The sequence below is a fragment of the Vombatus ursinus genome, unplaced genomic scaffold (genome assembly GCF_900497805.2).
Source record: "Vombatus ursinus unplaced genomic scaffold, bare-nosed wombat genome assembly UNPS02009132.1, whole genome shotgun sequence".
Lineage (NCBI taxonomy): Eukaryota > Metazoa > Chordata > Mammalia > Diprotodontia > Vombatidae > Vombatus > Vombatus ursinus.
This window is the reverse complement of record NW_020948910.1, coordinates 80,892-97,043: the sequence shown is the minus strand read 5'-3', so window position 1 is coordinate 97,043 and position 16,152 is coordinate 80,892. Positions and strand designations below refer to the sequence as shown.

General features: G+C 34.9%; 1 protein-coding gene across 2 annotated transcripts in view; it reads left to right on the top strand.

Annotated features, from left to right (window-relative positions):
- The window catches only part of STXBP5 (syntaxin binding protein 5), a 204,918-nt gene that overhangs the window by 169,794 nt on the left and 18,972 nt on the right, over positions 1–16,152 (top strand). For both annotated transcript variants that reach the window (XM_027850654.1, XM_027850655.1), the window contains 3 exons: positions 5,383–5,433; positions 11,759–11,998; positions 15,221–15,590. In XM_027850654.1, coding sequence (XP_027706455.1) covers positions 5,383–5,433; positions 11,759–11,998; positions 15,221–15,590 — 661 coding nt within the window. The remainder of the gene's footprint in view (positions 1–5,382; positions 5,434–11,758; positions 11,999–15,220; positions 15,591–16,152) is intronic.

Here is a 16,152-nt window from a genome sequence, read left to right as displayed (position 1 = left end):
TTCTGATTTGGGTGGGAATTTGAAGTCATAATTCTTTCAGTAAGAAAAATGCTTAAATTTCAACTAACATCTTTCTTTGTTTAAAATAAATTAACACTAATTTCATAATTAATGTTTTAAATGTTTAAAAATAGATGTGTTTGCCTCTTTAAGGTTAAACATAAGTTCCTAGGCCTAGAATTGGAAGGGACCTTAGAGGCCATCTAGTCCAGTCCTCTCATTTTGTGGAGGAGAAAACTGAGGCCTGGAGAAGTTAAGTAGCTTGCCCAGCGCCACACAAGTAATGAACATTAAAGACAGGATTTTAGAGCCTGTGTTCTTTACATTATTTATTCTGCTTCATTATACATTATATATAATAATTTTCAGGTAGCACTTTGTCTTGTCTATGTCTTCAAGCAGGTTTGGCCCCCAAAGGGGAGCCCACTGTCTTTGGTCAAAGGAGTATTTTTTAGGCCTTTACTCCTAAAATTTAGGGTCTGTTAAAACTTACCTTTAATAGTAATCCAATAGACACAGTTCGAAGCAAAGGCATTTACTAAAATGACGTAGTAGGAATAGTAGCTACAGAACATCTTGGATGGGTGGGCACAAATTTAAAGTACACTGGTAGTGAGCACATTTATAGAGAACACAAACAGACAAGATAACTGAGGCCTCCGGTACTCCAGAACATTGGTCCTGATGTTCTTGCCCTTTTCCTTTCTTGGTTCAACATGTCTTTTTGGGAGGCTTTCTCACCTGGTTTCCCTATGTTTGTTCCTCAACTGCCAGAGCTAGTTCTCACTTTAACCCATAGTTAGCTCTCTTCTTTGCTGCCAATGGTCACATTCCTTAAAGGTACTACTTACTCTGTTTCTGTTTCTCTTCTCCCTTATGAATTCGGTATCTACTAGTGGGCCTAGTTCCTCTGCAAAATGCCATGACTGATGGGAGGGAAGGGCAGAGTAGATGAGAAAATTATTTTTCCCTCTTCCTGATCCCCCCAATTCCACGTGGCCACAAACTGCCCTGCTTTCTGTACTATGCTTCAATTACTCACAACTTCTTCCAGAGCTAGCTAGCTTGGCTTTTTAAAGGGCTTCAATCAGGCACTGCCAAAATTCCTTTTTAATTTAGTCAGGAAAGTGTTTCATTTTTCCTAAAGAGATTGTGGAGGCGGGATTGGGAGATACATTTTTATACTTTGTTTTAATGTGTTAATACCTCATCTTCTCTGTTATCTTGTCCTTTACTCTCTGTGGTCATAGCAACTGAATTGGAAGGAAATCAAATAAGTGTTTCTTTTGTCTTCCCATGTCACTGGAAAGATTTTTTTTTTACTTATTGTAGACTTAATTTTGGTATTTGGAACATGAAAATTGGCCTGGCATCAAGTTACTTACTAACTTTATTTTTATTTTTATTTGGAGGTGTATTTTTTTTATTTTTTTAAAGTAAACTGATATTATAATATTTCCATTGCCTAGCAATTTCTTGGAATTTCTAAACACCATTAAACTTTATTTAAGCTTTCATTTCCCTTTCTTCCCAGACCCTGTTGGGTGTGGCTAGGGTACTCAGGTATCAAGCAAAAGCCCATTATCCTTACCCCTAGATACACAAGACCCATGTACCTGGAGGGCCCCATCCACATCTGGTACCAAGTAGGACCACTTTCTCCATCTCCTGCCCCAGAACTCAACCTAGTTGATAATGTTTTCCCTATCACCAAAGACGCTTCTCCCCTTTCTCCACCACTACTAGAGGTAATCCAGAATCCTTTCTCTACTGTGGCTCTTATGTGCACTTCCCCCTAATGATGGGTAGTTGCTTATATGGGGCAGGCACCTTGATACGTCCTAATGACTCCTGAGTCTTTCCATCTGCGTTAAAGCTGAACTCTTTTACATGTCATTGTCTTCCTCAATAAGAATGTTTGCACTTTAAGAATTAAGGCTATCTTTTTCTATTTGTCTCCTTAATTTTTCTTAGTATGGTATTTGGCACATAATAAGTGCTTGATATCTTTAATTGATTCGTGTATTCTTGCATTTTGTATGTTACTAGAGAGCTGTGTAAGGGAACATCATTTAATATATGTCTTCCCTTAGTATAGTTCTGCACATAGAAAATGAGCATTAATTCAGCGTCCATGGGTTATACATTTAAGCTATCATTAGCTAACCCCATTGGCCAATTTTGTTTGTTTGTTTTGTTTTTTAGTGATTTTTTTTTATTTCTCTGTGTGATATCTTATATTTTGGTTCCCCAGTAATGGCAGTGATAGGTATGGTCAGCATGCTTTGAATCTTGCTCCTTCCTACCTGCTATGTGGCCAAAAAAAACTAGTGCTAGACTTTATTAAGTATGTCATAGTGCCCAGAATGAGAGAGGTAATAGTTCTGTTATATTCTTGCCAGGTGAGGCTGTATCTAGAACACTGAGTTCAGTTGTGGCCATCAGATATTAGGAAGTACTTAAACAAGTTAGAGTATATCCTGAAGGTAACTGCCAGAATAGCAAAAGGATGTGTGGTTTGAGGATCTTGTAAAGGAACTGGGCATATTTAGTCTTCCCACAGGTGATGGTAGCTGTCTTCAAGTATTTAAAGATTTGTTATGAACAGCAATTTTATATATGTGTATTATATATGTAATATGTGTATATACACATATACACATACATACATACTTTTCCCTATAGAACAGAATCATGAACAGTAGGTAGAAGTTTTAGAGAATCAAATCAAATTTAGGATCAGTATAAAGCAAATTTTCCTAGCAATTCTATCCAAAAATAGCATTGGCCCGCTTCAGTTCCTTTTCATTAGAAGTTTGCAAACAGTGGCTAGATGACCACTTGTGGATGTTATAAGAGGGGATTCTAGATTCTGTGAATAGCCAGGAATAGAGTATAGAAAGCACTAGACAAAGTCAGAAAGCCTGGAGTCTGGTCTCACTTCTGTCATTTATTAACTGTGTGATCCTATTGAAATCACGTAACATCTCTGAGCTGCAGATTCTTCTTTAGGATGGTGGTAATCTGTCCTGCATAAATACCTCATAGAGTTGCTTTGGGATCCAGGAAGAGAAGACGTGTAAAAGTGATTTGTAAATGTTAAATCTACTATAACATAGCAGATTTGTAAACTGCTATAATATAACTGAATATGAACTTAACATATGAGTAGCTATGTGAATATATGGTCTTGTTATTATTGTTGTTATTGGACTTTAAAAAACAGAAGGGATGAGTTACACATATAGTCTTGTAATCATGCTGTTTATGAATAATATGTTTTGTATAAGCAAATAGTACCAGAGTGAATCCTAAATTTCACCATTTCTTGTAAAGGTATGTGAGTTTTGCTAAACTGTGAGATTAATACTTAATTTTCATCCTTCTTTTTTCAAGGGATAGGGATAGAGACTACCCTTTTAATTGTTACAAGGAACTCCTTCAATGAAGAAACTCCATCTCCTAAGCTATATAAGTGCATCATCTCTTCAACCTATAGTCTTAGAAAGTTGTCTAAAGCACAAAAGATATTAAACAATTTGCCCAGAGTCCAGTGTATTTCAGAGATAGAAATTAAATTTAGGTCTTCCTGGTTCCAAGGCTAGTGGTTTTTTGTTGTTGTTGTTGTTGTTTTGTTTTGTTTTTGTTTGTGTTTTTTTACCTTGGACACCATGCCACCTCTCTCCTCTTTCTAAAACCTACATAAATATCATTATCCTAACTTTGATTTAAAGTCATTCCTTTAGATATAGAAAGTATCTTTTTAATTACCCTACACTTTGCATACATCTCCTTTATGCGGAGATGTAGCAGTATTTATTTTTTAAAGGTTCTTAAGTTTATTCCTGAGGGATTCATTAGTGTGTTAACAACAGAAAAAAAATTCCCCACATTTCTACTAGAAAGCATTATTTGTGTTGCATTTACACTAACAGCTAGTTGTGGACATTTCAACTATCCCTAATTTAAAATCATAATTGGTAACAAATATAGTTGGGTAAAAAGAAAATAAAGTATGCACAGATTTCTCTACTAGACTAGTATTGAGCAACCATAGAAGTGAAAATGTTCATGTTTTATTAATTGCATTACTAAGTTGAGTATTACCATGTAATTAGTTTTTTTCACCATAAAGGCAGTAATGCATAGTGGATCAAGTATAAGAATTGGGACTTACAAAAGCTAGTTTCAAATTCTGCCTCCGACACTTACTAGTTATGTGGCCATTGGCAACATACTTAACTAATCTAAGTCTCATTTTCATCATCTGTGGATGATGGAGACAATACCTGTTGTCCCCACCACCCACAGTACTGGTGAGGTTCCAGTTAGATAATGGATATAAAGCATTTACAAACTGTAAAGTGCTAAATAAATGTTAGTTGTTCTTACTTTCCTCCCTGAAAGTGGCATTAGAAGCATGGATCATCTCAAATGGTGACTCATCAAAAGACTCATTTTGATTTGGCTTTGGGATGTTGTTGTGTGAATGCATCAGAATGAGAGTATCCTGTGTTCTGGGAATTCAAATATAATGAAGACACACTATGAAGATTTGAGAGAAACTGAAAAGTTTCCAAGTTTTACCTTCCTTTCCCTCCCTTGACTCCATCCATCCTGGGATGAAGCATCAACCTGAGTAAAATTACCATTTTCTTCCAATTAAAAGCTTGCTGTAAATGTTTTACATGATTACACATGTATAACTTATATCTGATTGCTTACTGTCTCAGGGAGGTGGGAGAGAGAAAGGGGGAGGAATAGAATTTGGAACTCAAAACTTTTTTTAAATGTTAAACACATTATTTTAACATGTATTGGGAAGAACAAACAAACAAATAAGGATGAGGAAAAACCTGTGATGTTTAAGAGATAATTAAAAATTAATGATTAAAATAATTTCTAGATGGCTAACTAGAAGCAAGGTAAGAGTAATTTGTCAAAGATATTAGTAAAAGTGAGCAACTGAGTAAGTGTTAACTTGTAGGAAGCACAAAGGCTAGATCTTCGAGCGACAGTCTGATAGTTACAAGAACCATAGATAACTAACTATTCCTTAGCAACAAATAATATCTTTATTACATAAAGAAATTAATAATTGTACCAAGTCTAATCATTGGATACTATAGCATTCTAAAATACTGCTTTTCATGCATAGAATAAGAAATATGTTCACTTATGAAACAATCTGCTTATAGATGAAAAGACTAGTGGTTATGACATTGAGAGTTAGAGAAAAGAATTAGCCTCAACTAATTTTAAAGACTAAATAAAGGGTCTTTTAAAATTATATATACATAAGTGTGTGTATATGTATGTATGTATGTATATATCTGAACTACATATGTATTTCTAAATTTAAAGTCACATTTTATTTTACAGCCAAGATGTCAAGAAAGTTAAGTTTACCTACAGAGCTGAAGCCTGATTTAGGTAAGTAAAAATGAATTACATCTAGTACTTCAAATCACCATAATTGGAAAATATTAAAATAATTTTGACAGTACTTCTTGTAAATGGCCTATCCTACAGTTCTCTCAATAGCAGGTGTGTGTGTCTGTTTATGGGCTGAAGGAGAAGCTCAGATTTTCAGAATTCCCTGATCAATCTTTTCTACCCTAAAATTCAAATATGAGAGGTGACAATTCATTTTTTATTACAAATGAAAATACATAAGACTAAAATCTTTTTCATGTGCTTAATTGTCTAGCTGTGCTTCCCTCATTCTGTTCTTTTGTAGTTGTTACTATTTTTTAACCCAAATGTGGTACTTTACATTTGCCCCATTAAATGCTTCTTATTATGTTTTGGCCTAATCTTCAAGTCATTTTAGATATTGTTAGGTCCTGACTTTTTCTTTTAATACATAAGCTATCCCTCTGAATTTTATGTCATCTGGAAATTTGAACATGCCACTTATGTTTTGTCAATGTTATTGATAAAAATGTTAGCCAGTAAGGAACCAGAACAGATTCCCAGAGTTATTCTGCTTAGAGATGTTCCAGCTGGATCACTCTGATCAATTAATGACAACATTTGGGGTTTGGTGATTTGTTCAGTTCTAAGTCTATTTAACTGAACTATCATATAATCAATTAATCAACAACCATTTATTAAGCACCTACTGTGAACTAGGCAGGCCCTGTTCTAATCACTGGAGATACAAATAAAATGAATGAAATAATTTCTACTTAAAAGGAGTTTAACTTTCTAATAGGGACAACAAATTCATATACAAGTGTGTGTATATATATATATAGAGCAACTCTAAAAAGGATAAATGCAAATAATTAAGGAAGTAGTTAAATACAAGGTGGTTTGAGAAGGAATGCACTAGCACTTGAAAGGTTCGGGAAGGACTTCATGTAGAAGGTCTCACTTGAACTATGTCTTGAAGGAAGAGAGGGAGTCTGTGAAGTGGAGGTAAGGAGGCAATACATTCCAGGTATGAGGAGAAAGCCTGGGTAAAGACATGGAAACAGGAAATGGAATGACATATGTGTGAGTAACAGGGAGAAGATTGGCTGGATTGCCAAGGGCAGGAGAGTCTAATGATGCTGGAAAAATGATTTAGACAAGGTTTTGAAGGGCTTTAAAAGCTAAACAGGAGCCTATCAACCTGATAAAGAGAACAACATCTCTCTATTTTGTCCACAAAGTTGGCAAAAGTAACTTTGATTTCCTGAAATCCAAATCTCTGCATTGTCTTGATATAATTTAATAACTGTCCCCCCAAAATGAGATTAGTCTGGTGTGCCTTATTCTCATTGAAGCCATGCTACCTTTTAAAAAATAAATTACTCTTTCCCTTTGTAAATGCTTAGAGTCCCTTGACTAATGTGTTCTAGAGTTAATAGTATTGTATTATGGACTCATGTAGTAGAATGTGTTGTCATAATAAACCACAGATTATTTAAAAATAATACTTTGGTGTATCTGAGATCTCATCGATGTGGGAATTTCCTCCAGTAGTGATATAACCTAACTGTGTTTTCTCATCCTCTGCCACGCTTGTCCATGTCTTCCTGCAAAACTTCTGAGGAGTGGTCACCAGACTGGCTATGGGTCTTCCTTTGTGACTGTTGACATTGTGTGCGCACCTAAGCAATACACAGTCTGTGGATCTGTTGTTTCTCACTTTAGCTAGATGATTGACCAACCTTCTATTCAGGAATGCATGGTTTTGTTACTTTGATGCCATTTTTGCGTAAAATTCATTGTTTCATAAATAATCTGTTACCTGTTGGTGCCTGTTGTAAATTTCACCATTTTCTTTTTGGTAATCTACATTTTTTTAATGCTCCAGAATTGTGGTATTCTATCCGTAGAGCATTACTGGAAGAATGTCTCTTTAAAAAGTGGTTTCTTGGGGCAGCTAGGTGGTGCAGTGGATCGAGCACTGGCCCTGGAGTCAGGAGGACCTGAATTCAAATCTGATCTCAGACCAGACACTTGACACTTAGTAGCTGGGTGACCCTGGGCAAGTTACTTAACCCCAGTTGCCTCAAAAAAAATTCTTTTTAAAAAAAGAAAAAAAAATAGTTTCTTGTTTTAGGAAGAAACTTTAGTAATTGAAAGAGCTGTGAATTGCCCAAGTACTCTCTTATTACTATTCACTTCCCTAACTGGCTGCTACAGCTCTCTGAGATATAACATTGAAGAACTATCTCTATAAGCTTCCAATAAAATTCTGTATACAATCTAGTCAATAGACTTTCTCCATAGACTGGGTTTTTCTTATGTGAGTAGTTATGTCAAACTCTTTTGAAGGATCATGAGATACTTAAGAGTTTTTGCAGTGTTCCAGAGATCGATGGGACCAATACAATATCACCTACAAACAGGAGTATAGGAAGCTTTATATAAGCAGTCAGATAGTCTTTTCTCAAAATTATCACTTATGCATCTATCAAGGAATTTTTTAGGATCTCTGTATAAGTAAGGAACACCTTGTTGTAGGAGAGCCTTTAAACCAGTGTTTTGGTAGACTGAATTGAGTGCCTTTTTACACTCAACAAATAACCACAGTGGGATCTTGTGTTTTCTGAACCTTTTAGTCTGTTGTGCAACTGAAGATGTGATGATCTCTTGTAAAATAATTTGGTGTTAAATTGGTTGAGTGTAGGATCAAGATTGGGAAGGGTGGAAAGTGAACTCAGGGTAATGCCTGAGAAAGTATTGAGGGGTGGAAGAGTTGAAGCTCACAATAAGAGCAAATAATGGGTTTAGGATGAGTGAGGCAAAGGATGAGATAGATAAATGTCAGTCAACTAGCATTTGTTAGATGCACCCTATATGCCACATACTGTGCTAAATGCTGAGGATACAAAGAAAGGCAAACAACTATTTACAAATAAGGGGTGTGTGTGTGTGTGTGTGTGTGTGTGTGTGTGTGTGTGTGTAAAATAAATTCAGAGTTGTCTCCAAGGGTAAACACTAAGATTAAGAAGAACTGAGAAAGAATTCTTGTAGAAGGTAGAACTTCCACTGAGACTTGATGAAAGCTGAAGAAGCTAGGAAGTGAATTTGTGGAGAGAGCATTCTGGGCGTGGAAGATGACCAGTAAAAATGCTTGGAATTGGCAGATAGAGTGCTGTGATTAAAAAAGAAGAACAAGGAGCCCAGTGTCACTGGATCACAGAGTTGATGGAGGGGAGAAAGTGCAAGAAGATTGGAAAGGTAGATAGGAGTAGAGACCTGTTTGAAAACCAAATAGAAGATTTTATGTTTTATACTGGAGGTAATAGGATGCAGTGACACTTGTATTTTTTAAGAAGATCAGTTTAGGAGACCAAGTAGCAGCCTATTGCTGTAATAAAAGCATGAGGTGATGAAGGTCTGCACCAGGGTGGAGGCTATGTCAGAGGAGAGAATGGGACATATAAGAGAGATGTTATGTAGGTAAAATATACAGGACTTGGCAACAGATTGGATGTGGAGAGGAGAGTGAAGAGTTGAGGATGACAGCTAGGTTGTGAGGCTGCTTAACTTGGAGGATATTTGTGCCCTTAGCAATATTAGGAAAGTTAGGAAGAAGTAAAGGTTGGAGAGTAGAGATGAGTTCAGTTTTGTATATGTGAATTAAGATATCCAAGGGACATCCAGTTAGAGATGATTAAAAGGCAGTTAGAGATACAAGACTGGAGACTGGGAAAGAAGTTAGGATTGAACAAGAGTTAGGATGGTAGATCTGAAAGTCAGATAGGAATGTCAGTTTTTTGATGAAGGAAGTAGGACTATACTTACCTTTGCATTAAAGTTACTGAGCATCAAAAGGAGTTAATTTTAAGGTCTTAATTAATTCTTCCTAAAATTTACCTTTTTATAATCTGCAACAAATGTTGGCCCATAGACTGCAATTATAAAGTGACCAAATGTCCTGTGAAATTGTATTGTTGTTGCCTATAGAAGAGTGATTTAAAAAAAAAAATCCCTCTATTTGCCCCTACAGGGAAAACCAGTAAACTAGCCTTCTATTAGTTGAAGTTTCCTTCTCTCTTTAAAAAAGATTTCCAGGAATAGGGATAGTGAGAGTGTTAACATTAATAGATTTAATTCCACTAGTATGTCCTCTGTGTCATTGGACAGGAATATTAGACTTCTATGTATGCTATAGCTTCCACCTTTCCCTGATCTTCTCAGTAGATATAGTTACTGAAGATCCAGAAAAGAAAATTCTCGCTACCAAATTCCTTTCAATCATCAAAGACACATTGCCAGGTGTCTGCTTTGCCACTGTATTCTGAGGACTACTGGGCCTTTCCATCCAACTGGCAGCTAAAACTTACCATGCGTGTTGTCTCCCTCTACTTTTCTGTTTGTACTCTCAATGCTTTGCACATGAGTGCTTAGTAAATTTTTTTTCATGTATTCATTTAGTGTACTAAATTAAGTGTACTAATTAATAATTACTAAGTTAATGTTATCAATGATTTTTTAACAAGGGCATGCTTTTATGACATTCTATCACAGCAGAAATAAAAAGAAGCTACAAACCTAAGGGTCAGTAGGGTTGCTATGTCACTAAGTGGCCTGAGCTACTGGTGAGCCTCTTTATACATAATTGGGCTGGTGCTTTGACAGTAGATAGTCTCTTATCTTAACTATACTTGAAATTTTTCTAGTAGTACAGGATCTTCCAGAACTTTTGCTCTACTGGCATTGCCTTCAAGTTACTTTTATACAACAAAGGCATCAAAATAGGAATGGAAGACTTTAAAATATGAATCATAAAAACATGTCTTTTAATTTTTTTCTTTTCTGTGACATAAAAAGAAATATATATTCCAACCCTAAAAAATGAGTGTCTCCAGTAAAGCATGTACAGTTAGGTTTGTGAATTACTCTATCATATGTGGTGAGTAGAAGTATTAGAGTTTGATTGTCTGCTTTGTGTTCTAAAATTAAATTATATTTCCTTTCTAAGATTTAAATAGAAGATAAGACAAATATAATATAATTATAATGCAGAGTATATATGCCAAGACTGCAGTTAAAAAAAAAAACTCAAAGAAGGAAAAATTAGTATTTAATGGGTGGCATCAGGAAAAGTTTCTAAAGGTATGTTCCTAAGTGACAGGGACTGTTTTTTATTTATCTTTGCCTATCTATGAACACATTGCTAATAGTACACACCTAACAAATGTTTGTTGATTTATAATTTGATTCAGTTTAAGACAATTAATATTTATTAAGTCCCTGTTATTAGCAAATACCATGCTGGGTGTTGGAGATATAAAGACAAAAAAGAGAATCAATTTCTGCCTTTGGGCTCTTACACTCTCCTAGAGTGAAACAATAGGCACTCAAAAGTTTTAATGGAGATTAATTATGTGGTATTGATTGAACTAGATAGATATTGAGCTCCGTTCCAATTATAAAATTATATGTAGTATAATGCAAAATATTTTCAAAGCCAATTAAGTAATTTTGAGGGGGAGGGGACATTAATACTTGGAGGATCAGAAAAGCTTTCTGCTCATTAGTGGCAGTAAGAAACAGAGATGAGAAGAGAAAGTATTCAAGGCTTGGAAGACAGCCAGTACAAAGGCACAGAGATGGAAGTGTCACATACAGGGAATAGCAAGTAGGCCAGTTTGGCTTGAACCATGAGGGGAAGTTAGGTTAAATGGATTTTTAAAATAGGTTGGAGAAAGATTGTGAAAGGTTTTAAGTGCCAACGTATGTTATCCTAGAGGGAAAAGGGTTTTGAGACTTCTTGAGCAGGGAACTAACATGGTCAGATATGATGTGTAGACGTATCAATGTGGGAACTATGTGGAAGATGAGGGTGAAAGAATAGAGACAAGGAGACCAACAAGTAGGTAGCTATCATGGTAGTCCAGGTGAATAATGAAGAAGATGGAAACAGAAGATTTTGTAGACATAGACTCATCAAGACTTAACAATTTAACTGGCTATAGGGGTGGGATTAGAAAGCAAAGCACTGAGGACAGCTCCAAGATTGGGAATATGAGGTAACTAGAAGGATGGTATAGTCTTAAATGGGAGCTGATCAAGAGTCTGATTATGTACATATTTGTTAAGGAACTCGAGCAGTTTACCCAAGCAAAGATACCTTGTGGTACCAGTCAGGGTGGATATTTAATCTATTGTATAAATAATCAAAATAATTGAAAAACAGAAATCATAATTTTCATTTGTAAGGAAACTAATCTTAAGGGATGAGTTCATGCAAAAATATATGCCATTTTCTTACTTGACCCATTTATATTGAACAAATTTATGGTTGTTTCAGATATAAAAGACAATTCCTTCAGTCGGTCACGGAGTTCAAGTGTAACCAGTATTGACAAAGAATCCCGAGAAGCAATTTCAGCTCTTCATTTCTGTGAAACCTACACCCGAAAGACTGATTCTTCACCTTCCCCATGTTTATGGGTTGGGACAACTTTAGGTACAGTGCTTGTCATTGCACTGAATATTCCTCCATGTGGAGAACAAAGACTCCTTCAGCCAGTAATTGTATCTCCAAGTGGTAAGTATTTCTGATGAACGTATTTAAAACCTATACAGGTTTCCAATGTTGTGTTTGAATAGGAGGCTTTCTTTTTATTATTATTATTATTATTTTCATGATCAATTGATCCCAAGAATTGATGAATTTAGTAAGGGTATTTTTCTCTATACATGACACAGGACTTGAGAAAAGAGCTTACAAACTTTTTTTATGAATGTTGACTAAAATTATTATTATTGAGTGGAATAACTGTTTTAGGACAGAATAATGTAGTAATAAGTTCTGCTTTTCAAAGCAAAGCAAATAATGGGCAGAACATAAACTTCATTGTTGACCATTCTGAGCTTGCTTTTTATGCATGTGAAGGCTTAAAAGAAATTTTCCCCCATTAAGGTATGAGAAAAATGTAATTCAAAATATTTGTTACCAAAAAAATGTAACAAACAAAAAATCATATATAAGTCATTGTCTGCATATATTGAAAATGAGGTTAGACTATATAAACACTAGACCCTAATAGATGGAGACAGTTAAGTCCACAAGGATGAGAGTGTTTATTTTAACCCAGTTATCCTGAATTGCATAAGTATTAATTGTTAGTATGCTTCACTTCAATCATAAATGTTGACCCTTTATAATTTCCTTAGGAATAATTTCAAAATATTACATAAAGCTTAGAGTTTGTATTAAGTTACACTTTTAGTGTGTTAGTTACGAATCGTCTAATGCATTTCAGTTTGATTTACTTTAATGCATTTTTTCAGTTTAATTGATTGTTCACTGTGTACTAGCACAGTGCTAGACTCTCAGAAGGATGTTAAAGAAGTCAGCGGCTTGGCATTCCCATCTAGAAGCTAAAAGCTTTTCTCAATCAATCAACAAGTCTTTATTGTATTTGTTATGTGCCAGCTGCTATGCTAGGCACTGAGTATATTCAAAGAGTGAAACACTCCCCACTCACCTTATTCTAATGGGGGACACAACAATTAAATATATAGATGCATACATATAACATATACATATATTTTATATATATGTAAAGTAAATAAATGCAAATATATTTGTTGTTGTTGTTCAGACGTTTTTCAGTTGTGTCTGACTCTTTTTGACCCCATTTGGAGTTTTCTCAGCAAAGATACTGGAGTGGTTTGCCATTTCCTTCTCCAGCTCATTTTACAGATGAGGAAACTGAGCCAAACAAAGTTAAGTGTGTCTTTCCCAGGGTCACACAGCTAGTAAGTGTCTGAGGCCAGATTTGAATCAGGTCTAACTGATTCCAGACTCGGTACTCTTATCTGCTGCACCACCTAGCTGCAAATATATGCAACATAAAATATAAGACATTTTGGGAAAGAGAGCACTAGCAGTTGGAAAGAATGAGGAAAAGCTTTATGCAGAGAAGTGCTTTGAACTGTGTTTTAAAGGAAGAAAGGAACTATATGAAGTGGAGTTAAGGATGGATTATGTTCTGGGCATGGGAGGATGGTCAGTGCAGAGTTAAAGAAATGGGATATGGAATGTCATCTGTAAAAAACAGAGAGAAGGCCAGTTTGACTGAATTGAAATATGTGGGAGGAACTATATTATCCAGGGAAGCTGGAAATATAGTTGCATAAGGTTTTAAAAGTTAACAGGAATTTATATTTATTTTAGAAACGAAAAGAAGCCACGGAAGTTGATTGAATAGTAGAGTTATATGATCAGATTTTACAATTAAGGAAAATTGCTTTGTCACCTATGTGTAGGATGGATTGGAATATGAGAAACTTAAGGCAGGAAACCAAATTGTGAGGCAATAAGAATAATGTTATCGAAAGATGATGAGGTTCTGAAGTAAGATGGTAGTAGTTTGAGTATAGAGAAGAAATGGGAAGCACCTTTATTTTTTGCATTTAAACATATGTAAAAATTATATATATTAAATTCCTTAATTTTTTTAAAACAACAGTAGACAATATTTGTGCTTTGGTAACTTCTATAATGTGATCTGTGGGGGTCAATTTAATCAGACCATGTTGTAACTGACAGTCCTGTAATAAGACCAGGAATTGTGTTATACAAGATGATTTGGAGCAGTCTTGCAGTGCATACTGTTGCCTACATATCTCCTCCAAATTTTTGTTCTCTCTCATCTTGCTAGTAAAAGCCAAAATTTACCTTCACTCTTCTGAGATGCATAGTGGCACACAGGTTTCTAATGAATCACAAGACGAGTCTTTTAAATTAAATTATTATTTGGACTTTACGTACTTAAAAGTTTAGCTATCCAGAGCCCATGCATATACTCTGCCATCATTAAATCTTAACTACAGAATTGTCAGAAATACTTTTAGCTTTCATATCACACATAATACAAATGTATAAAAGAATGTCTCTCTAAAATAGTTAAGAACATGACTAATTGGTCTAGAAAGAAAATTAACCTTAGGATACACTAAGAATTAAATATTGGTGTAGTATATATGGTTTCAAACTTAATATATTCCACTTAATTAACCAAGCTGCTCAAATAGTTTCATTTGATTGGTAAAACCCCTATGAGCTTCAGAAGACAATGAATAAAAATTGGAAGAAGAGAAAACAGATATCTTTTTGAAAGGTAGAACTGGAATAGTAAATTAATTCCACATATATTTGCAGGTGAATTTAAGGACATTGCCAAAATTATTGTATCATGTTTTTCTCAATGAAAAGAGGTAAAATACATTTCGTAATTTCTTAGAAAAAAAGTAGTTGTCATGTAAAATAAAGAAGCCTTATTACTAAACTGGCTGAAGTAATGCCTTGAATATATGTCTTTAATATTCTTCAAATAGCTAAAAAAAATAGAGATATCTCATTTGGAGATTAGATTGTAGAAGATTATAGCCATTAATTCTCTAGTCATCCTCTAGTTCCTCTAATATAAGTACAGTAACCTGTGAGAAAAACTGGATATTGATGAAGAGGTAGTTCTAGGACACTTCAACCAATATGCCAAAATAGTGGCATGGAAGTCATTGGATAGTGACACAATTGAGTTTACAGAATAAATAATTTCTAATTAGATGTGACATTTGTCATTAATATTTCTCTCTTTAATACTTTACCTTGAGGAAATTCCCTTTCTTCTCTAACCACTTTAGTATCTGACATTTGAATTCAATCTTTATGGGCAATAAGTTAGGGGAAACTATTTCAGATTGGGAAATTTGTTAATGTAATTTATTTAACTTTATTTGATGAATTTCTTTGTCCTAGGTACCATATTGAGATTAAAAGGGGGAATCCTAAGAATGGCATTTCTAGATACCACTGGATGTTTAGTGCCACCAGCTTATGAACCCTGGAGAGAATATAATGTGCCTGAAGAAAAAGATGAAAAGGATAAGTTGAAAAAACGGCGACCTGTCTCTGTATCTCCCTCTTCCTCTCAGGAAATCAGTGAAAACCAATATGCAGTGATTTGTTCTGAAAAGCAAGCAAAAGTGATCTCACTGCCAACCCAGAACTGTGCTTATAAGCAAAATATAACAGAGACCTCATTTGTTCTTCGTGGAGATATAGTGGCATTGAGCAATAGTATTTGCCTTGCATGTTTCTGTGCCAATGGACATATTATGACTTTTAGGTAAGAGAAATTTAGGATTATTTTGCAGGATTTTTTTGTTTCTTTGTTTTAAGAGAGAAAAAAATGTCTTCCTTCCAGTATTCTATTTAAGTATTTAAGCCTTAATCACTGAATGACTGTTTCCTCAGTCAAAATGAGACCTGTTAAAGACCCTAGCTTAAAAAAGCTGCATCCAGGGCCATCTCCTGTTATCCTGATCTATATCTTGCCACTGGACCCAGATGGCTCCAGAAGAGAAAGTGAGGCTGATTACTTTGCACAGCCCTCCCTCACTTAAATATCCAGTTCATTTGCATGTCATAGAATCATCTCCTTATATCATAGTCCTTTTCAAAAACAAAGGACAAACAACAACACAGCAGTGTTCTATTTAAGTATGAGGTTTTTGTTGGCTTGTGGGTTTATTGTTTTATATATTTAAATAAGAAAATGTCTTTATCTTCCTTTATATTAAACAAATACATAAGCCTCAGATAATGACACATAGCAGGATTTAATCCCTTTATATATTTGTAGATACTAGATAGCATTTTCTTTTTCCGTTCCTTGGAAAAACAAACCT